General features: G+C 46.3%; 1 protein-coding gene across 1 annotated transcript in view; it reads right to left on the bottom strand.

Annotated features, from left to right (window-relative positions):
• Window positions 1-23311, bottom strand: part of Pde3a (phosphodiesterase 3A) — a 127311-nt gene that overhangs the window by 35596 nt on the left and 68404 nt on the right. Inside the window, 1 exon segment of the mRNA XM_070011655.1 lies at window positions 539-793. Coding sequence (XP_069867756.1) covers window positions 539-793 — 255 coding nt within the window.

Here is a 23311-nt window from a genome sequence, read left to right as displayed (position 1 = left end):
GTGTCCGGTGTCTTCTTCTTTTATTTTTTGATCACCGGGCATCTCTGACTGCAGCGTGGAAAGAGGGGGGCACTTGCTGAAGTGGAAGGGGACCCCAGGGAACCATTGTCATCTGTCCAAAATGCTGAGTTCTTAAGACATTTGACCCCAAGTTTCTCCACCCTCCAGAATGAGCAAATATTATACGTATCATAATTTGGGGGAGGTCTTGGTTTCAATGTGTATGCAAATATAGGATTAAAGGGCCAGGCGCCGGTGGCTCCCGACTGTCATCCCAGCTACTCAGGAGGCTGAGATCTGAGGCTCACAGTTCGAGGCCAGCCCCGGGCAGGAAAATCCATGAGGGTCTCATCTCCAGTGAGCCACCAAAAAAGCCAGAAGTGGCGCCGTGTGGCTCCCAGGGTAGAGCACCACCCAGCCTTGAGCGAAAAGAGACGCAGGGACAGTGCCCAGGCCCTGAGTTCAAGCCCCAGGACCGCGACGCACGCACAGCAACGGTGAACAGAAGATGGTGGTGTTGTTCGAGGCCGCCACCCACCTTGGGCACGGCCAGCTTGTCCCTGTCGGTGCTTTCCTCAGAGTCGGAGCAGGCGTAGTCGCCGAAGGCCAGCAGCGGGCCGGCCCTGGGCCTGTGCACCGCCTGGAAGGTGAGCTGGGTGCTGAGCAGGTTGCTCACAGCTCTCAGGGAGGTACACACGCTGGGGGGCAGCGAAGGGTCGGCCAGGAGGTCGGTGATGAGGCCGTGGGCTTCACCCATCACCGCGATGTCCACCGTGATGCTGGTTCCTGAGGACTGAGACGCCAGACCAGCACAGGGTCAGGATGGGGCCAGGCCGAGATGGGTAGCGCACAGCATGAATCTCGGCTTTCTCTTGTCCGCCGACTAATAACAACACAGCTGGACCATGCTACCATCTCAGTCACCTGCCCGCCTCTTTTGGGGGGTACAAAGTTTGCTCAAGTAGATTGGGAGGACTTTTTACTATTTCCATAACATTTTTGACACCCCCCCCCCTCCAAGAAAATAACGTATCATGATTTTATTTAGTGAATTTAGCCGACAGGATTACACGGGTTTTGAGGAAACATGATCTTTCTTTTTTTTTGGTGGAGGGTTCGATTTGGGTTCAGCAGATCTCAAAATGGACTTGAACAGGTTTGCTGAACCTCAACTCCTCCATACAACTAAACAGGATTAAAAATGAACGAGTAAACGAAGTAAAACAATGCGATTTAAGCTTTTGTTTTAAAACTCTTAAAATGAGCTGTTTAAAAAAATCTTTTCATGAATAAAAAGGAATGACTTCCGGGCGTCGGTGGCTCCCGCCTGCCATCCCAGCTCCTCAGGAGGCTGAGATCTGAGGATCACGGTTCAAAGCCAGCCTGGGCAGGAAAGTCCATGAGACTCTGATCTCCCAGGAGCTACCAAAAAGCCAGAAGTGGAGCTGCGGCTCAAATGGTAAGAGCACCAGCCTTGAGTGAAAACAAGCTAAAGAATAGCACCCAAGTCCTGAGTTCGAGTTCTAGTACTGGCATCAAAGAAAATGAGTACATAAATAGGTACTGTTTTGTAATCAGAAAATCATCATCATCCTGAGGACAAACCGGTACTCATGAGATGGTTCTGAGGACGCCGGTGGAGAAACGCTTATGTGACAGCGTAGTAGACAAGAAGAACGTATGTGTTTACCCACAACAAAACCAACTGTCAAAGTGATCGTGAACCACGCACATTTGCAAGAAAAGAATCTGCCTTTACTCCATCCCCCCTCGACACAAAGGACACACCAAAATCAGATATCCTGCAGCCTGGATTGTGGCTTCGTATGCTAAACCAAATCCCCAATATCTTCATTCCATGTCCTAAATAAATACGTCATTATTGAATGCCTAATTCCATCACATGACCTATTTTCTTTTCTTAGGAGGCCTAAAGTATCCACAAGAAAATGACTATAAATAAGTATATCGATGAGCCACAGTGACAGCTTCATGATATACAATTATGCGTGGTTTATACATATGATTAATTATGTGTGTGTCAGAAAGAGAGAGACAGAGAGACAGAGACAGAGAGAGAGAGAGAAAGCCAACATGGAGCTTGAATTCAAGGCCTCTCTTGGTCTCATTTGGCTTTCCATCCAACGCTGGTGCTCTACCATTTGAACCACACCTCTCTCCTTAGTGAATCTGATGGAAATTTTTGCTGCTTTCCTGGTGACCACAGACTCTCAGGTGTGTCTGGGCAAGGCTGGCTTTGAACTGGGATCCTTAGAATTCAGCCTCCTGCCTAGCTGGGATGGCAAGCGTGAGCCACTGTCCCCGGCTAAACGTTACATGTTCCGATGTGCCCAGGCTATTGTTCTGTGAAGGGGAATTTCGTTGAGTGTAACGAGCCACAAGCCCAAGGGAACCATTGAAATGACTCATCTGAGGGCCACGACGTGAACCGTTCGAGTACACCCCCCTTCTGTTATTAATTCCTGCTGTTGTTATGTTTCCGGTCCACTAGCAGACGTTATCATGATTCCATGTCGCTTCGTCAGTAGGAAGCAATCGCTACCTTTTTGGCTCCAAGAACTACAGGCTTCAAAGAGGCATGAAATGGAAAACCAACAATTAGATTGGTTCACCACGAGCCCGCCAAGACTGACCACACACAACATGCCAAAAAGGCAGATGCATGGGCTGGCTGCCTCCCACAGACCCGGCCTGCTGGAGACAGTGGCCACCATCAAGAGGCAGCCGGGGAAGAGGTTCAGACAGTGACAGGGACTTCATTCAATCCATCCACCCACCCACCCACCCATCCATCCATCCATCCATCCATCCATCCATCCATCTATCCATCCATCCACTCATCCATCCATCCACCCACCCATCCATCCATCCCTCCATCTATCCACCCATCCATCCATCCACCCATCCACCCATCCATCCATCCACTCATCCATCCACCTACCCATCCATCTATCCACTCATTCATCCACCCATCCATCCATCCATCCATACACCCATGCATCCATCTATCCACACACCCACCCATCCATATATACATCCACCATCCACCCACCCATCCATCCACCTATCCATCCATCCATCCATCCATCCATCCATCCATCCATCCATCCATCCATCCATCCATCCATCTACCCATCCACCCACCCATTCATCCATCCATCCATCCATCCATCCATCCATCCACCCATCCATCCACCTATCCATCCATCCATCTATCCACCCATCCACCCATCCATCTATCCACCCATTCGTCCACCCATCTACCCATCCATCCATCCATCTATCCATCCACCCATTCATCCACCCACCCATCCACCCATCCATCAATCCATCCATCCATCCATCCATCCATCTATCCACCCATTCACCCAACCACCCATCCATCTATCCATCTATCCATCCACCCATCCATCCATCCATCCACTCACCCACCCCACCCATCCACCCACCCACCCATCCATCCATCCATCCATCCATCCATCCATCTATCCACCCACCCACTCATTCATACATACATCCACTCACCCACCCACCCATCCATCCAGCCATCCATCCATCCATCTACCCATTCACTCATCCATCCCTCTACTCACCTACCCATTCACCCATCCATCCATCCATGCATTCACCCATCCATCCATCCATCCATCCACCCATCCATCCATCCATCCATTCATCTATGTATCTGTCTGTGAATTTATGCATCTATCTTTGTATCTACATATTTGGCTATGTATACATAGAGATAGCACACACATGTGTACATATTATAGTCCACTGAACATGTCTACCGAATGGTTACAATAAAACTTACTTGTGTGTGGGGCCTGTGGTTCATACCTGCTATTCTACCCCTTACCTGCCATTAACTATCAAAATGCTGGAAGTGGCGCTGTGGCTCAAGTGGTAGAGCGCTAGCCTTGAGCAAAACAAGCTCAGGAACAGCGCCCTGGCCCTGAGTTCAAGCCCCAGGGCCAGCACACACAAAAAGAGAACTTGCTTTTATATGGTCTATTTTTAACAAAAGTGGTTAAAAAGAGTGACGTTTGTAGCCAGATACACATGCACACACAGACACGATCTCTAGGTATAACAATAATTTTCAGAAATATTCACTTAGCGAGGAAGATCTCAGAGAGATACCAAACAGAAAAGGTCAAGTTTATATAAAGGAAAGCGTTTAAAGGAAAGTTTTAAACTAACAGCCTGAAGTCCTGTTCAAGTGTACAAACGAACTAATCATCTGCTCACAAAACCCCGATGGAGCTTGTTAAGGTACAAACGATCAAACAAATCCTTTCCTTTAGAGAAACATTCTAGAACATTCCAGACTTCACTGCCTCGCCTTAGAATGGAAAGATTTATATGTGACCTTCAAAAACAAAACACAAATCTAACTCCCAAGATACTATTTAAATGACAACCCAATTTGGATTCCGTCCTTTAAATAGAAGATCTGGAATTTAAGTCTCATAAACAGTGCAAAACCAGGGATCGCAGCAAGAAGCGTGGTTTTGGGGGGTACATCAACTCCCTTGCAGTTCACCTTGATTATTTTTTTATTAAATAAACATCTCCTCTTTGTTTTCATTAAGTCAACGTCATGGAAGTGTTGTTACCAGAGCTAATGCTGGCTTTACACCACCACCCATGTGCATAGCTTCGTGGCAGTAAAATCCGGACTGTTTAGGAGTTATTCTCTTAAACTAAAAGGCCAGAAAGTCTCGGTTTATACACATTGAAAAGATACAACCAGCAATATAACGATCCACATTAAACACAAGTTCCAGAATACACATGCTGGAAAGTTTGTCTTCACTCTTATCCTGCAGTATCTATTTGGAATGGCTGTTATGACAAAGAAGAAATCTTCTCATAAGCTGTCAATTAATTGCTTTTTTAATATAAGTTACTGGGAGCAGGTGGCTCACGCCTGTCATCCTTGCTGCTCAGGAGGCTGAGATCTGAGGATCATGGTTAGAAGCCAGCTTGGGCAGGAAAAATCTGTGAGACTCTTATTTCCAGAAGAAGCCAGAAATGGAGCTGTGGCTTAAGTGGTAGAGCGCTAGCCTTGAGCCAAAGAAGTTCATGGACAGCGCCCAGGCCCTGAGTTCAAGCCCCAGGACTGACCCACACATTTAAAATTAAAAAACAAGCAGAGCTATAATTAAAAAATGGGATCGAAGGGAGAAAATTGGATTTACTCTCCCATATCAAATATTCATTTTATGGCCTAGCTGTTTGTGTTCAAATTTCAGATCTCCTATACTGTGGAGAAATTCTTTTGTCTATCTCTTGTTTCTTTAGTTCTAAAAAAAAAAAAACACCTACTAATACTATAGAACAGTGTTTGTGATTAAATGAAATTATATGCATAGGGAACTCTGGTAAGAAGTTGGCCCAAAGCACATGTTTGATAAATATTGCATATTATCCGTGCTCCTGGCTCACACCTGTAATCCCAGCTAACCTAGGATGCTGAGATCTGAGGATCACAGTTCAAAGCCAGCCTGAACATGAAAGACTGTAAGAGTTTTATTTTTTTTTAAATCTCCAATTAGCCACCAAAAAGCCAGAAGTGGAGCTGTGGCTCAAGTGGTAGAGCACTAGCCTTGAGTGAAAGAGCTCAGGGACAGAGCCCAGGCCCTGAGTTCAAGCCCCAGGGCCAGCAAATACACAACACACACACACACACACACACACACACACACACACACACACACACACACACACACACACACACACAGGCCATTGTTTGAAAGTCCTGGTTTCACTTAACACGGCTGACTGCACTCATATGATTTATAACACAGGGTTTGGGGTTTTTTGCAAAGAATTCTAAGAGCAGACATCCTAGCTCTATTGTTGGAAGTTTCTTGTTGGTTTTTTTTTTTCTTCTTTTGATTTAGACACTCTGGGAGGCAAACACAGCCTGGGAAGAAAATTCTCAGGGTGCAAAAAGAAAAAAAAAAGGAAGTTGGAATGACTTGCAATAAACATTAGCAGATATGACACATTCAAAAGAGTCATTGGACCATTTCTTACCCAACTCTTCTCCTCAATGCTGGGAAAAGATGGCTGTAGGAGAGTTTGAAAGCTAAAATTTCCTCCGTTTTTAATAGCATTTCTTTTTCTTCGCCTTTGTATCCCTTCCCAGCTTTTCTCTGGGAGTTTTCCTGGGATCCTAGGAAACTAGCATCTTGATCTTGAACGTCCTAAATTTAAGCAGATGAATTTTACAGGGCCAAAGAATCTTCCCTTTGTATTATGGGCTGCGACCTCGGGGTTAGCCAAAATGCATAGATGTTTATTCTTGCTGAGGGCCCGTTTATAATTTTAGACTCCAAAGGGGTTGGGGAAATTTTTAAAAAATGAAATCATGCGAAAGTTTGCACATGGGAGGGGCTGACGCTTGGCCCCAGGAAACAGATGTTTGCTTATTTTTCATTTTTGAGCAGGGGAGATGAGTTTGCATTTGAATTTGCTCCTTGAGATAATATGTATGTACAGTAGGAGGGAAAAAAAAACACACCAAGCTCTTTGTCAAACAGCCTTCCAACACACATTCTGTGGATTGAGCGTTTGGGAAATCAGCTACAGCAAAATTGTAGCGACCTGAATTCTCACACCCAGCCTTCTCCAAGTTCAAAAGACATCAATCACCAGTGTCCCCCATTATTGTTTCCAGTCCGATTCATGGTGTCTCTTACCCATTCCAGAATAATCCATCACCAAATCAGCCATACAGGGCCTATTATTCTTTTAATACTTTCTACATCCCTTCTAGAGACAGGTTCACTAGTGACAGGTTCACCCCTATCATCCCCAGTGACTCAGGAGGCTGAGATCTGAGGATCCTGATTCAAAGCCAGCTTGAGCAGGAAAATCCGTGAAACTCTGATCTCCAATGAACCTCCAGAAAATTGGAAGTGGCGCTGTGGCTCAAGTGGTAGAGCGCCAGCCTTGAGCTGAAGAGCTGAGGGACAGGGCACAGAGTTCAAGACCCACAACCAGCAAAAAGTAAATAAATAAAACTAAAAAAATTGCAGGAGGCATAAACAAGATTCTGCGGGTACAGACCCGCTCAGAAAGACCTGATGGTCTTTGGTTAACTGAAGAATTGCTGTGGCTCAGCCTGTAACCACACCACCGGACCCTAGGGGGCGGTGTTCTGCCTTCAGACAGACTGGGCCATTTCTTGACTTGGGTCAAGTGTCCTATTTTCTTATTCTTTGCCCACAGTAAACAAAAATTAGCTATGGGACCATCTCCTTTCACACCTGTAAAAGTTAACAAAGGAGCAACGACTGTCCCAAACCCCTGAGGAGTGCTGTTACCATGAAACTGTATCATTATAATCCCATAATTAATAACTTGGCTGAAGTGTAGACATTTTCATTCTTCCACTTCTCTTTTGTGGGTGTGTGATTGAGACAGAACTCAGGATCTCACCCAATGGAGCAAGGCAAGTTTGTCACCCCAAACTATAACCCAGCCATTCTATGTCCATTTTTAGGACACTAACTTAGAGACGGGTCATTCCCACAGGCGAGCTGATTTAAGATTTGTCCACGTGAATTTTCCTGAGATTAAAAATTTTTTTTCAAAACTAGCATTTGAGCCCAGCACCGGTGGCTCCCGCCTGTCATCCCAGCGACTCAGGAGGCTGAGATCGGAGGATCATGGTTCAAAGCCAGCCCGGGCAGGAAAGTCCATGAGACTCTGATCTCCCATGAACCACCAGCCTTGAGTGAAAGAGCTCAGGGACAGCGTCCAGGCCCAGAGTTCAAGACCCTTGACCAACAAAAACAAAAAACAACTGGCAGTTGACAAGTTTTTGTTGTTGTTGATGATGATGATGATGATGATGATGATTATGTGTGTGTGTGTGTGTGAGAGAGAGAGAGAGAGAGAGAGAGCGAGAGAGCGAGAGAGAGAGAGAGAGAGAGAGAGAGAGAGAGAGAGAGAGAGAGAGAGAGAGAGAGAGAGATCACGCCAATCCTGAGGCTGGAACTCAGGGCCTGGGTATTATAACTGAGCATTTGTACTCGAGGCTGGTGCTCTACCACTTGAGTCACAGCTCCATTTCTGGCTTTTTTTGGTGATTCACTGGAGATAAGAGTCTCATGGACTTTCCAGGCTGGCTTTGAACCTCCATCCTCAGATCTCAGCCTCCTGAGTAGCTGGGATGACAGGCGGGAGCCACCAGCAGCTGGTAAGCCTCTATAAATAAATAAATATATATATACATAATTACAATTACAATTAAGTAAATATATATAAATAATTACAATTACAATTAAATAAATATATATAAATAATTACAATTACAATTAAATAAATATATATAAATAATTACAATTTCATTTAAATAAATTGACTTAAATAAACTCATATAAATGTATAATTTCATTGTTATTATTAAGGCGATTACAGCGGAGGTATCGGCTCATAAGTGAGCTTGTGAGTGCATTTCTTTTTGGACTCCTTTCCTCTCTCCCCCTTTCTCTGTCCTGTACCTGCCCACAGGCTCCAGAGTTCATATCAAATTTGCATAAAACACAAGAATAGACACTTCAAAACGGTGTCAAAACCCACACCACCTTCCACGGCTTCCAACACCGATGGAAAGATCCGATTTCCAAGTAAATGTAGATGGAGCCATTGGAGACCCTAGGGCCTGAAATCCGGCCTTTCTCCCTTGCTGGCCAGATGCTCTACCGCGTGAGCCACACCTCCAACCCCCAAGTCAAAATGGTCAGAAATCAGAATGTATTTTCCCCAAGGAAGTGAAGCTCTCGCATGATGAGGACACACAACTCAGACGACTTCCAGAAAGTTCATCTACCCACCTGGGAGGAAGCAGAGCATTTTATTTTTGTTTTTCCCATCCAATGTGTCCCCCCCCCACACACCCCAACAATGTGTTACTATATTCTAACAGTGTTTTCACAGGGCAAAGGATCCATTTTGACTGGTGGTGAGGATCAGAAAGGAACTGGACAAATCATGTGAAGACAGACAAATGGCGGGGGTTTTCTCTCCTGGGCAGAAGCTAGATCTAAAATCCATGGGGACAGGACGGGGAACAGGGGGCTCTAGACGTCCACACACAGCCAGACCTGAGGGGGACACTGGGAGGGAGGAGCTCAAAGGGCCAGGCTTCTGATCAGAGGAAAGAACAGCGATCCAACGGACTCAGGAAATGGACGCAAGAGGCCTGATTCTTCCATGTGGTTTCTATTTCTCTTTGTCTCCTGGGTGGCTTTCTCTGTCTCTGGCAGGGTGAGGGGGGCACAGAAATGGGGGGACAGAGGGGAAACCAAGGCAGCCGGGGTCTTCACTGGACACCAGGTAGAGAATGAACTCTACCACTCATGGGTGGGGACGGGAGGGAAACATGGAGAGAGAGCGAGGGAAGGGGGGACAGGGTCTAAAAAGAAATGCGCTCGTGACCCAACTGACGCCACCTTTACCATCACAACAAAAGAATAAAGCTTTTTAAAAAAAGGAACCAAGAAAACATCCATGTCTGTCTCATGGACAGACAGTTAAATGAGCATCTACTAGGTGCACGGGGCTGGCCGTGTGGGCAAAAATGACGGAGGTGAGTGAATGAAGGTGGTCATCCTAGAGATATTCAGAGGACTGAGAGCTTTGAAGATGTCGGACAGCCTGAAGTAACCTCCTCTCTCCGTGCAACGTGAATGACTTCAGTTAGTTTCCAAAGGAAACCAGCTGTTTCTCAACAGCTGGGTCTTACAATGCCGGTGTCTAGACACGTGGTGGTTTCCTTTCTTTCTGTACATTCTCGGACTCTATCTCTCGAGAAGCTTAGACTCCCAGCGCCCATCAATGCCAGGACAGATCGCTCCTTTCTTACTTCCTGAGACCCGATCATCACTTTGAGAGTTTCAAGGCCTCTGTCTACTTTGGTCACAAGTTCCTCACCCGTCTTCCCAAGGAAGAATTCCTGGTTTTTTTCCCTCAGAAACCCTCAACTCCCTTGTTCGCAGACTCCTTTGAGAGTTGGATTTCCTTTCGTTTAGTTTCTTGCCAACTGTTTTTCATCAGTTGACCATGAGTATCAGCATCCGCCGGGCGCGGTGGCTCCCGCCTATCATCCGGCTGGTCAAGGGGGGGAGCAATCTGAGGATTACAGTTCGAAGCCAGTCTTCACAGGAAAACCCCGGGGGGGACACTTAGTTCAATAAACGAACCCCCTAAAAAAGCCAGAAGTGGAGCTGTGGCTCCAATGGTCGAGCACCAGCTTTGAGCTCTACCACTTGAGCCACAGCTCCACTTCCCATTTTCTGGTGGTTCATTGGAGACAAGAGTCTCACGGACTTCCCTGCCCGGGCTGGCTTTGAACCGTGATCCTCAGATCTCAGCCTCCTGAGTAGCTGGGATGACAGGCGGGAACCACCGGTGCTTGGCTCAAATGCTAGTGCCCAGGCCTTGAGTTCAAACCAGACTCTGTCTCTCTGTCTCTGTCTCTGTCTCTCACACACACATACACAATCAGTGTCACACAAGCTTCTAAAGTTACTTCTTACCCTCTCCCAAGGAAGCTCGAGATTCTAAAGATGGGATTTTTTCACAGCATGACTCAAGATTTGAAGGCAAAGCACAAAAGGTTAATGATTTTGTCCAGAGTGACTTTATCTTTTATCCGTGGCAGTGGTGATCTTGGCACTAAGCTGACACCAGCAATCCTAAACACCCTCTGACAAAAGTCAGTTAACCCTCCATGACACCAAATGACATTTGTCACATACCTTTGGCTCAACTTTGCTTTCATCTGTATCAACTAAGGTTTCTCCTTATCAAGAGAAACGTATTAACACCATCAATCAACTCCAAGATTTCATGGCATAGATACATATATTCCCACATTAATTTTTCATTTGTGTCAGTCCTGGGGCTTGAGCTCAGGGCCTGGGCGCTGTCCGTGAGCTCTTAGCTCAAGGCTAGTACTCTACCACTTTGAGCCACAGCTCCACTTCCGGCTTTTTCCTGGTTCATTGGAAATAAGAGTCTTACTGGCTTTCCTGCCCGGGCTGGCTTTGAACTGTGATCCTCCAATCTCAGCCTCCTGAGTAGCTAGGATGACAGGCGTGAGCCACTAGCACCTGGCTCCTTCATGATTTTTTTCCTCCTCCTCCTCCTCCTCTTCCTTCTCCTCCTCTTCCTCCTCCTCTTCCTCTGCCTCCTCCTCCTCCTCTTCTTCCTCCTCTTCTTCTTCCTCTTCTCCCTCCTCCTCCTCCTTTTCTCCCTTCTTCTCCTTCTTCTTGAAAATGTGAAATTAGAATCTTCCCAGATTTAAGTCTTAGGATAAGGCCCCACTGTTAATATTTCTCTATTAAATTAAGTCTCACAGACTTTTCTGTCTAGGCTGGCTTCAAACCATGATCCTCAGATCTCAGCCTCCTGAGTAGCTGGGATGCCAGGCGTGAAGCACCAGCATCGGCCTCTCCCAACTTCTTAAGAATTAAATTATCCTAGATTGTACCATGTCTCCCCTCCCCTAGTCTCCCCAATCTCTCCCCACCACACCCCTCCCCTCAAGTTCCTTGATTCTTTCTCTCATCTTCTCGATTCCAAACACTCATCTGATCTTTCCTAGTATCTGCCCCTCAAAGAAAAAAAAAGATGATCAGGTTTTAGGAGGCCTACAAAGCAGAGTACTGGCCTCCATTTTCTCCCCATAGGGTGGGAACAAAAATAAAACTTTGTACTAGAAATCTGGGTCCATGGCTTCCGATTTAGGAAGCTGGGCTCTGTTATAGGCTCATTATACTTCCATGATTATCAGACAATTCAAGAAAATGATCATCCAAGAGCCAACAGAGAGCGGAGCAAACTGAGTCAAGGAGGAAATTCGGCAAAGAAGTCATTTGTTTGCCCTGGTGACTCACTTCGAATCCATGCCACCGATCTGTTTCCTCTACGTGGATATCACTCAATCTTGCACGAATAGAGATGAAGAAATAGACATAGTGGACCATGGGCGGAAATTCCTTTAAGACAGAGAGCTACGTACAACTAGGAGCAAAGAATCTCGGGATAGCATCATACACAAGAAGGAAGTGTTCAGGGTTGAAACATGGTTGGAGATGTTCTTTAGTGATGGCTTTATAGTCGGCCAACTTTAGTTTTAGTTCATCTTTTTTGTGGTGGCTGTTGTTTCTGGTTTTCTGGGGGTACCAGGGGACTTGAACTCAGGGCCTAGTGCACTTGCGTGGCTTTTTTTTGTTTTGTTTTTTGCTCAAGGGTGGAGCTCTACCTCTTGATCCACACCACCAATTCCAGCTTTTGGGTGGTTCAATGGAGAGAAAGAGTCTCGTGAGCTTTCCTGCCCTGGTTGCCTTATGAACCATGATCCTCAAATCTCAGCCTCTCGAGTAGCTGGGATGACTGGGATGACAGGCGGGAGCCACCAGTGGTTGGTGGGTAATAATCTTTAAAATCTTTTCACTCATTAAGCTTCTTAAATTACATAAAGGTGGCTGAATTTCTTTTTTTTCTTCCAGTTTCTTTCTGCCACAAAGTTAAGTGTTCCCAATACAGAGACATGAATGAACTGATTTGTTCTTTGGTGGTGGTGATGTGTGTGTGTGTGTGTGTGTGTGTGTGTGTCTGTGTGTGTGTGTGCTGGTCCTGGGGCTTGAACTCAAGGCCTGAGCGCTGCCCCTGAGCTTGTTAGTTCAATGCTGGCTCTCTACCACTTGAGCCTTTATTGTACATGAGAATCTCACAGACTTTCCTGCCCAGGCTGGCTTTGAACCGCAATCCTCAGATCTCAGCCTCCTGAGTGACTGGGATGACAGGCAGGAGCCACTAGGACCCAGCTCAATTCAACATCTTGGCATGGCGCATAAGTATCTAAAACATTTAACCTATAGCTATCCCCGCCCCTCCCCCCAAGTTACATTCCTATACACTCATGTCCCAGCTCTGCAGCTATTCTAGAAAAATCCTCAAATAGGATCCCAGAGCCCTGTGCTTTTGTTCACAGAATAATATGTACTTTCCCCTTCCTTGCCTTCTCTTATTCAAGATAAAGCGTCCACAGGAACATAGAAAAACCAGCTTTGTTTCATTCCCACATCCAGCTCATTCATCCTGTTAGCGCTGGGGGCTCCGTTGTACCTGATTTTAACCTATGTCCTATTGTGCTCTGCTTCTTGGTTCGTGACTGAATTCCTTTCGCCAGAACACGAGGGCAGGAGCAGAAGGCATTTGCCTTTATTTGTATAGTCTCAGTGCTCAGCACACCGTAAGAACGGACAAAATGTAATTGCTCAATGAACGGGCCTGCCTTCTCCAAACACAATATGCTGTTTCTTCTCGATAGCTCTCAAATGTTTACAGAAACTCTATTAATTATTATTATTATTCATCTTCAGTTGTGGCTTGACTCAGTTTTGCTTATCTGCCTTTGTCAATCAACTCAGCCACAAATACTACTTCTGGAGCAAAAGTAGGGCTGGAGAAAATCAAGGCCAACCTAGGTACTGGCTGATGGTTGCTCAGTCCCTCACTCCACAGCTCCTGTGGTTGAGTATTCAAGCTAATATGCCCACGAAAACCACACTGAGAACTCAGAGGAAAAGAATGAATGTGGACAGATTTGCGTGTGTGTGTGTGTGTGTGTGTGTGTGTGTGCTGGTCCTGAGGTTTGAACTCAGGGCCTGGGCACTCTCCCTGAACTACTGTTGCTCAAGGCTAGTGCTCTACCCCTTGAGCCACACCACTACATTAATTAGAGATAGAATCTTACGGACTTTCCTGCCCAGGCTGGCTTTGAACCACGATCCTCAGATCTCAGCCTCCTGAGTAGCTGGGATGCCAGGCTTCGTGTATTATTTCTTCTACATAGTTGGAGGAGTGTAAGTAATGACTTCTGTCTATAAGTTCAGCTTGCCCTCCACCTCTCATAAGTATAGTCACTTCATTTATTCCCCTTCGTCTACAGCTTTTAAATATTTTATTACCTTTAAGTCATGTTACAAAGGGGATTCAATTCAACAATGCACCTTTCCATCCTTCTCCCTCATCTATTTTTTTTCCAGTCCTGGGGTTTGAACTCAGGGCCTGGGCACGGTCCTTGAGCTGCTTTTGTTGGTGCTCTGCCATTTGAGCCACAGCGCCACATCTGGCTTTTTCTGTGTCTGTGGTGCTGAGGAATCGAACCCAGGGCCTCATGCATGCCAGGCGAGCACTCTACCACTGAGCCACCTGCCCAACCCCTCCCTCATCTATTTTTAATTTCCCTAATACCACTTTTCAGATGCCCTGCTCTAGCCCAAAGCAAGTCAGGTGCTTGTGATCACTGGAACATTCTATGCCACCATTGTGCTTAAATTGAAATGGTTTGTTCTTCTGTTTCTTCAACGCTTGACTGTGTATTTAATTTCACTCCATCATGAGGGCTTATCACAGCACTTAGTACCCATAGTGCATTAAAATGTTTGCCAGGCGCCCGGACCTCCCGCCTGTCATCCCAGCGACTCAGGAGGCTGGGATCTGAGGATCATGGTTCAAAGCCAGCCCAGGCAGGAAAATCCGTGAGACTCTGATCTCCCATGAACCACCAGAAAACCGGAAGTGGTGCTGTGACTCAAGTGGTAGAGTGCTAGCCCTGAGCTGAAGAGCTGAGGGACAGCGCCCAGGCCCATAACTATCACAAAAGCAAGAAGACAAAGAGAGAGGGAGGGTAAAGAAGGGAAGAAGGGAGGAAAGGAGGGAGGGGAGGGGAGAGGAAAGGAGGGGAAGGAAGAGGAAAGGAGGGAAAGGGAGGGAGAGAGGGAAGAAGGAAGGAAGGAAGGAAGGAAGGAAGGAAGGGAAGAAGGGAAGAAAGAAGAGGAAGGAAGGAAGGAAGGAAGGAAAGAAAGAAGGAAGGAAGGAAGGAAGGGAGGGAGGGAGGGAGGGAGAGAAGGAAGGGAAGAAAGAGAAGGAAGGAAGGAAGGAAGGAAGGAAGGGAAGAAAGAGAAGGAAGGAAGGAAGGAAGGAAGGGAAGAAGGGAAGAAAAAGAAGGAAGGAAGGAAGGAAGGAAGGATGGAAGGAAGGAGAGGGGAGGGAGGGGAGGAGAGTTCCCACAATGCCCTAGGGCTCCACTCACAGGCTTCTTCCCACAATGCCCTGGGGCTCCCCTCAAGGTTTGTTCCCATAATGCCATGGGCTCCATTCACAAGTTTCTTCCCATAATGTCCTGGGGCTCCACTCAAAACTTCTTCCCATAATGCTCTGAGGCTCCACTCACAGGCTTCTTCCCACAATGCCCTGGGTTCCCAAATACTTTTTCCCAAAATGCCCTGGGGCTCCACTCAAACACCTTTTCCCCTAATGCCCTGCTCTACCCAACACAGTTCTTCCCATAATGCCCTAGGTTTCCTCTCACAGACTTCTTCCCATTATACCCTGGGTTCCCACTCATACTTTTCCCCATAATGCCCTGGGTTCCTGTTCACACACTTCTTCCCATAATGCCCTGGGTTCCTGTTCACACGCTTCTTCCCATAATGCCCTGGCTTCCCGCTCAACCCATGAAAAGAGTTCAGGCAACACATGCACAAGCCACCGACCAATCAGCACAAGGCCCGGGGGAGGAGCTAGGGGAGGAGCCCCGCCCTAGAATAACCATTGCTGGCCCCAAGTCTCCACTGGACACAGAGGGGCCTCCAGAGCTGGGCCTGGCCGCAGCCAGGGTGGCCTGGGCACAGATTACTGTGGGGCCAATGTCATAATCAATGTCCTTCATTATGATTGCACAACTAGGGGGTGTCAGGACAGTCTTCTGCATTGAGAAGCAGTTTCACAGTGTTTTAAGGCTCTGAGGGAGCACACTACACCCCCCCCCCAAGAAAAGATGGTTCTTTTTCATTCATTCATCTTTCCTGCTGGTGTGAGGTCTTGAATTCAAGTCCTCCAATTCCACTCTTGCTTGGCTTTTTCCATTCAAGGCTGACACTCTGAGGACCTGAGCCACAACTTCACCGCTGGCTGTTTTGGTGGGGGGTGGTTCATGGGAGATCAGAGTCTCACGGACTTTCCTGCCCAGGCTGGCTTTGAACCCTGATCCTCAGATCTCAGCCACCTGAGTCGCTGGGATGACAGGCGGGAGCCACCCAGCGCCCTGCTACAAGCAGGTAACACATGAGTCACGCACTCTAGTCATTCATGTCCACAAGGACAGGGGACAGGGAAGAGGTGTCCTTCATCCTGCAGTAAAATCGGCAGGTGAAATCTGACTGGAGTGAACACTCTCTGAGCAGGTTCGTGTCTTACTGTTTGGCAATGATCGCATACTCAAGTATGCCAGACCACCTAGAAAATTCTCCTAGGCTTCGCTCATAAAGACCTGGCATGAGAAATACAAACTTTACACTAAACAGACAAGATCCACAATATCGTAAATTCCCTATTAGAATCCCCAGGACAGAGACTATATGATATAGCTACAATAACTTGTATTTATTCAATTTTTAGGTCCAAGACTGGGACTCGAACTCAGTACTTCATTGGCTGGCACTCTACCCACTGAGCCACAGCTCCAACTCCCATCTACAATCATTTATAAGCCTTTCTACTCTCTAGACACCAATGAAGGCCCACAGAATCCTCTTATTTGGCCAACATACAGCACGCTTCCTACTGAAACTTCATTTTGGTGGGGTTTTTCTTTGTTGTTGAATTGTTGTTCTTTTTTAATTAGTCAGTCCTAGGGCTTGAACTCAGGGCCTGGGCGCTGTCCCTCAGCTCTTTTGCTCAAGGCTGGCGCTCGACCACTTGAGCCACAGCGCCACTTCTGGTATTCTGGTGGTTCATTGGAGATCAGAGTCTCACTGACTTTCCTGCCGGGCTGGCTTTGAACTGTGATCCTCAGATCTCACCCTCCTGAGTCGCTGGGATGACAGGCGTGAGCCACCAGCACCCGGTGCCATAGTTCATACTCTTTTTTGTTGTTTTTAAATTTCAAATTGGCTCTGAAAAAAAAAAAAACCACTTCATCCAATTAACCCTCCCAGAAAGAGCTGTGTCTTCCAATCTAGACTTGATAACCAAGTGAATCAAAGGCTTGACAGATTCCAGACACACACGAAGATAAAGGAACACAGGAGTATTTTGTTTGTTTGTTTGTTTGAACCAGTGAGAAAGGATGGAGTCATGGGAGATCTCGCCCAGCAGCGCGACCCAGGGGGTCAGGTTTAAGAGCAGTTCCTCACATTCCAAAAAATGCCTTTCTTTCTTCTGCAAAAGGGATTTTCAGATTGTTCTTCAAGATATCTATCATTTTCCCCTCCCCTCAACCCACAAAACTAAATAAATAAATGAAGCCTGAGGGTACGGCCACCTGTGGGTAATGTAGCAAATCCGTGGCCGGGTTTTCTGTGGATAAAAATGAACTTTTCAGGACAGGGATGGATTCAACCATTCCCCCCGCCTACTAGGACCTACTCTTGCTATGGCGGAGTCTTGGCGAGTGCTTTCTGAAGCATTTGAGGATGCCCAGAAGATGCTCTAGGAAGAATCTCAGGTCTGGGTGATCACATTAAGAGAAGCATGCTGTCCATCATCAAAGCCACTTAAGTATGGGACAGAAGGATCTCTGGGTCCTCCTCCAGACCAAGCTGCTGCAGGCCATTTCTGGGAATGCAAATGAACGCATCTCCCCGCGTGCCCCGCTGTAATAAAAGACTCCTGTCTTTTCCCAAAGCGTTCAATCGCCATCTGGCAATAGCTTTGACGTCAGCAGGCCCAGAAAAACAAGATCTCCACCAGGGCCTGTTCCCTCTCCCCCTCTTCCCCCCCCCCCACCCCAGCCCTCCCCTCCCCTTTCCTCCCCCCTCTCTTCCTCTCCAGGGAAAATCCTCTGACTCTGAGTGAAGGGAGGAAAGGCAGAGGGGTATGGGGAGGGGAGAGAGGAGGGAAAAATCCTTTCAAACAGACCCCCCCTCCTCGTTCATGTCCACTCTGTTTGAAGGAAGAGCTTTAAAGCCACTGGTATTTACAAATCTAGCACTCTTAAAAATCCAGCCCTTCCAAAACCAAGTCCAGTGAGACATCCAATCACCCATTAGAGGGAAAAGAAATGTGCCAGGGCCGGGCATCAGTGGCTCCCGCCTGGCCTCCCAGCTACTCAGGAGGCTGAGATCTAGAGGATCGCAGTTCAAAGCCAACCCAGCCAGGAAAGTCTGGGAGACTCTGATCTCCCATGAACCACCAGAAAACCAGAAGTGGCTCTGTGGCTCAAGGAATAGAGCGCCAGCCTTGAGTGAAGGAGCTCAGGGACAGCACCCAGGCCCTGAGTTCAAGTCCCGCCACTGACCAAAAACCAAAAAAGTATCGGTATAAATAAACATATAGAAACCACCAACCAAAAAGAGGTATCTGTATAAAAATAAATATATATATACCTATTGAATGAGCCCCTATAATTTTATTCGTATCATCAAGCCTTACTATTTCCACAGTCAAATCATTATGAGATTTTTCGGAGGGGGGGGGAAATAGGAGTTTTGAAAAATAATCATCCATACTAAATTAAGGACAGAGGTAATTAGTATTTACCAATTGGGGACAGCTCAAGGATGCTGCTCTCACACATTCTCTTTCCTACGTTTTGCTTTGTTATCTTTTACAAAAATCCCAAATATTTGAAATAACGGGGGAGGGTTACCTATTACAGGTGAATTCTTCATATTTGTACCAAAAATAGCACCAGGAAACTCACCAAAGACCGTAAAAAGCAGAGATGGAGAGAAAAAGGGAGGTGGTTGAGAAAGAGGAGGATAGATAGGATGCATGTTTTCCTTATTAAATGAATTTTAAAATTCCCTTTAGGGGGTTACACAAAGGGGTTGCAATTCAACATGGTGGTGGGTGAGGACCTTACATCCAGATCCACATTACCCCCTTCCCTCCTTCTCCCCCATCTCTCCCTAGCTCAGCCCTGCTACAAGTCCCCCACCTTTCTCTATGTGGAAGTTAGACCTAACACACACACGTAGATGAAAAAGAAAACCAGATCCATAGGCAATCAAGAGGATTTGCACAGCACCTCTGCTTTGATTCGTTTACAGAGAGTTTAGTGGAATGAATACCAGCAGGCGGTAACAGGTCTTGTCTGGGAAAGGTTGGGTTGAACGGGGTGTGGGATGGTGGACAAGTTAGAGAGGAAGAGAAAGAGAACACAGGTAGCACATTCAATGCACATGCCGTGAACACGGAAGAGGCAAAGCCTCTGGATGTATTTACCTGCTCAATGGACATGATTGGTAAATATGCTATCGATATCACCAGGAAAGCCCTGGGTGTACTTCATTCATGCTGGCAAAAGAATCGATGTCTAGTATCTGTAGAGCTGTATAAAAGGGTTTTGATTCAACTTGTACCATCACCCCTTCCAGATTTGTTTCTTTTTGCCAGTCCTGGGTGCTGTCCCTGAGATTCTTTGGTGCTCTACCACTTGAGCCACAGCACCACGTCTGGCTCTTTTTTTTTTTTTGGTGGTACACTGGAGGTCAGAGTCTCATGGGCTTTCCTGTCGGGGCTGGCCTCGAATCATGATCCTCAGATCTCAGCCTCCCTGAGTCGCTGGGATGACAGGCGGGAGCCACCACCACGTGGGCCGTGAGCATTTTTTCAGGCCAGAAATGCGATTCCCGGGGTCTTTTTGCTTTGTTTTCACGGAGCTAGCCAAATAGGAAAGGCGGAAAGAATGGAATTCAGGTCTGCGGATGCTCAAGTTGACAGGAGCCGCAGTAATGGAGGGTATTTCAGTTAACACCGGATGGGAGGACGAGAGGAGAAGGTATGAAAAAGACAAACACACTGCTGACACGGGGGCTGCGCGTTTCACTACGGCCAGAAGAAACGCAGGAGGCTGCTCACTGCAGCCACAAGGGGCATTTGGGTTGCATCTGGGTTTCTAGAAGCTTCCTGGAACAAAAGGTCATTAGTAGCGGCTGATTTAGAAGTAGTGTCTTCCCCGAATATATAAACTAAGCCAGGTTTTCACAAACACCTGTCACTGGCTAACTACTGTTCTTTATGTGCAGGGCCGCAGAGTGTCAGGAAAGAAAGACAGAGCTTCGGCTCCAAAGGGAAATGTCAACTGAGGGACCAGGGCAGGAAAAGCTTGGGGCGGGTGGCCAGTAGAACTGGGCTTTTCTGCTCTTCACGGGAGAGGAAAGGTCTGACTTTCTGTAGAGAGAAAAATACCTAAAATGAGGGAATTGGGGGGAAAGAAAGGCTCAGAATGAATGACCTAATGATAAACGCCTCCTTTCCTGTGAACACGACTTCTCTTCTAAAAGAACGGGGGAAACAAGAGAAGAGACTGTTGAAAATGTCAAGAAATTAGCTTGGTTTTTAGAGGAAAGGGAGCTGAGGGGAGAGAAGGAAGGGGAGGAGAGGAAGGGGAAGGGAGGGGAGGGGAGGAAGGGGAAGGGAGGGAAGGGGAGAGGAAGGGGAGGGGAGGAGAGGAAGGGGAAGGGAGGGGAGGGGAGGAAGGGGAAGGGAGGGAAGGGGAGAGGAAGGGGGAGGGGAGGAGAGGAAGGGGAGGGGAGGAGGGGAAGGGGAGGGGAGGAGGGGAAGGGAAGGGGAGGGAAGGGGAGGAAGGGGAGGGGAGGGGAGGAAGGGGAGGGGAGGGGAGGAAGGGGAGGGGAGGGGAGGAGAGGGGAGGAAGGGGGAGAGGGAGGGGAGGGGAGGAGAGGAAGGGGAGGGGAGGGAAGGGGGAGGAAGGGGAGAGGGAGGGGAGGGGAGGAAAGGAAAGGGGAGAGGAAGGGGAAGGGAGGGGAGGGGAGGGGAGGGGAGATTCAGAACTTTAATGACACATTTGAAATAGATTCAATCCACAAAGCAGGCTTTCTCTTGTTTTAAGAAACAATCTGGGGGGGGGGGGCGGGATGGGAGGCAGGGATGGGGGGGGGTGGGATGGAAGGGCAGGGATGGGAAGGGGAAACAAAGGAGGAGGCAACAATGCTTATAAGAAATGTACTCACTACCTTGCTCACGTAACTGTAACCCCTCTGTACGGCATTTTCACAATAAAAAGAAACTTACTAATTAAAAATAAACATTAAAAAAGAATCGGATCTGGGCCAACATAAAATATCTTATAGTCAGGCTGTTTTGAGTTAGTCCTAAAGGTCATCATGTTAGAAAACACATCAAACTTTACTCAAAAATCTAATAGATACACATATATTTCATATATATATACTTTATTTCTATACTTGCTATATAAATATATTTTCTATATTTATATATTTTTAATATAGAAAATATATTTATATATTATAATAATGTTTATGTATTACACATATATTTATATATTTTATATTTATGTTAGATTTTTAAAATAAGTTTATATATATTTATATATTTTACATATTTATAAATACATGTATATATATATATATATATATATATATATATATATATATATATATAGTTTTAAATCAAAAGTCTGACATTTGCCAGGCATGCATGCCTAGCTAACTCAGGAGGCTGAGATTTGAGGATCACAGTTTGAAGCCAGCCAAGGCAGGAAATTCTAGAAGATTCTTAGCCCCAACGAACCACACACACATACACACACACACACACACACACACACGTAATATCAAAAATGAAGCCAGCCTTACAAAACAGAGAAACCGGAATTTTCCCTCAAAAGCCAGACAAATCTGCTCAGCCAAGTTAAGCAGCCCGACACGTGGTATGAAATTGTTCTCTGCGATCCTAGCTAAGTGTAATGTTTGTTAGGACGATGAGCTATTTCAAGCCTGCTGAGTTGCTTTTTCTGTTCTTCTTGCTGGTGATGAAGTCTCCTAGGCTGATGCTTGTCATAATTTCAACAGAAAATTTAGAAACAACTGTCTTCTGCTAATTGTTTTTTTTTTTAATCCCCAAGCCCAGATTAGTTCGTTGTAAGGAAGATTGTTTAAGGGGAGGAAAAAAAATCTCAGTCATAAACAAGCCTACAAGCTATACTTTTCTTGATAGCAAACCTTCCCTTTGCCTGCAGAAACCCAAGCAAAGCCAGACATTTTCACCCTCATTCATGTTTCAAAACGATCTCTTATGGCTGCAATCTTTTCACAGATACCAGAAGCCAGATCCGAGAGGTGAATTTGTAGCATTTGTTGTCACATTTAGCAAGCACGTGCATTTGGTAGTCAAAAAGAATGGGCAGGGGATGGTAGAGCAGTCCTTTAGTACTGGACTGCGCATTTACCCTCAAGACTCAGCAAATGCTAGTGCTCTTGATGTCTCACATGCACACATGCACACGCATGTGCATGCACACACATGCACACACACAAAACATAATTTACAGCAATGGAAACAGCACCAGGGAAGAACCAGAATTCTTCTGCTTGTCAAAATGCAGATTTAACCTGCTGATTGCTAGACTCCTTGCAACTCAATAGATGAAATGCGTTTGGGCTTCCGAAAACACTTTTAATATTTTAATATTTTTTAAAAATGTTTAATATTCCTCATACTTTTAGCATTTTCAATATTCCCGATATTCTTTTTTTTTAAGATTACTGAGTTGAATTCGGACACGATCTTCCCTCCATTTCTATCCCAATGAATTTTTGTTCATCTTTCAGAAGTCACTGGAATCTACGAGATTATACATGACCCCTTAGTGTAAACCACCAGATTCTATGAAATGATCCCTGACTCCTAAGCCTACACGGATTCCTTTTTCTTCCAACTTCCATCCAATAGAGGTATCATAGGGCATTACAATGTTGTCGGCTGTCTTTCTCCAGTGTGTGTGGGGGGGATTTAGTTTTATTCTTATTTTATTTTATTATTTATGTGCCTATCCCGGAGCTTGAACTCAGAGCCTAGGCACTGTCTCTGAGCTTTCTTTGCTCAAGGCTGGGAGTTCTACCACGTGAGCCACACCTCCACTTCCAGCATTTTCTGGTGCTTAATTGAAGCGTCTCACTAACTTTCTTCCCCAGGCTGGCTTTGAACCACAATCCTCAGATCTCCGCCTTCTGAGTAGCTAGGGCAACCGGCGGGAGCTCCCACCGATGCCGGGCTTCTTCCTCCTTTTAAATCGGAATATTTTTGATAGTTTAATCCTAATCAATCCTAAACCCTAATCAATTTTATATTAAAATCTGACATGTCACTTGGTCTTCGTGTGTGTGTTCACCAAGTGCAGGAACTTCCCTCAGGACTCAGGGTGGAAATCCCGGAGAAGCATTTTCCGGGTGGATAATAATAATAATAATAATAATACTCCTCATGGGCAGCT

The sequence above is a fragment of the Dipodomys merriami genome, unplaced genomic scaffold, assembly GCF_024711535.1.
Source record: "Dipodomys merriami isolate MVZ:Mamm:240054 unplaced genomic scaffold, mDipMer1.0.p SCAF_84, whole genome shotgun sequence".
Classification (NCBI taxonomy): domain Eukaryota; kingdom Metazoa; phylum Chordata; class Mammalia; order Rodentia; family Heteromyidae; genus Dipodomys; species Dipodomys merriami.
Note: the sequence above shows the minus strand (reverse complement) of the source record. Positions and strands in the feature narration are given on the sequence as shown.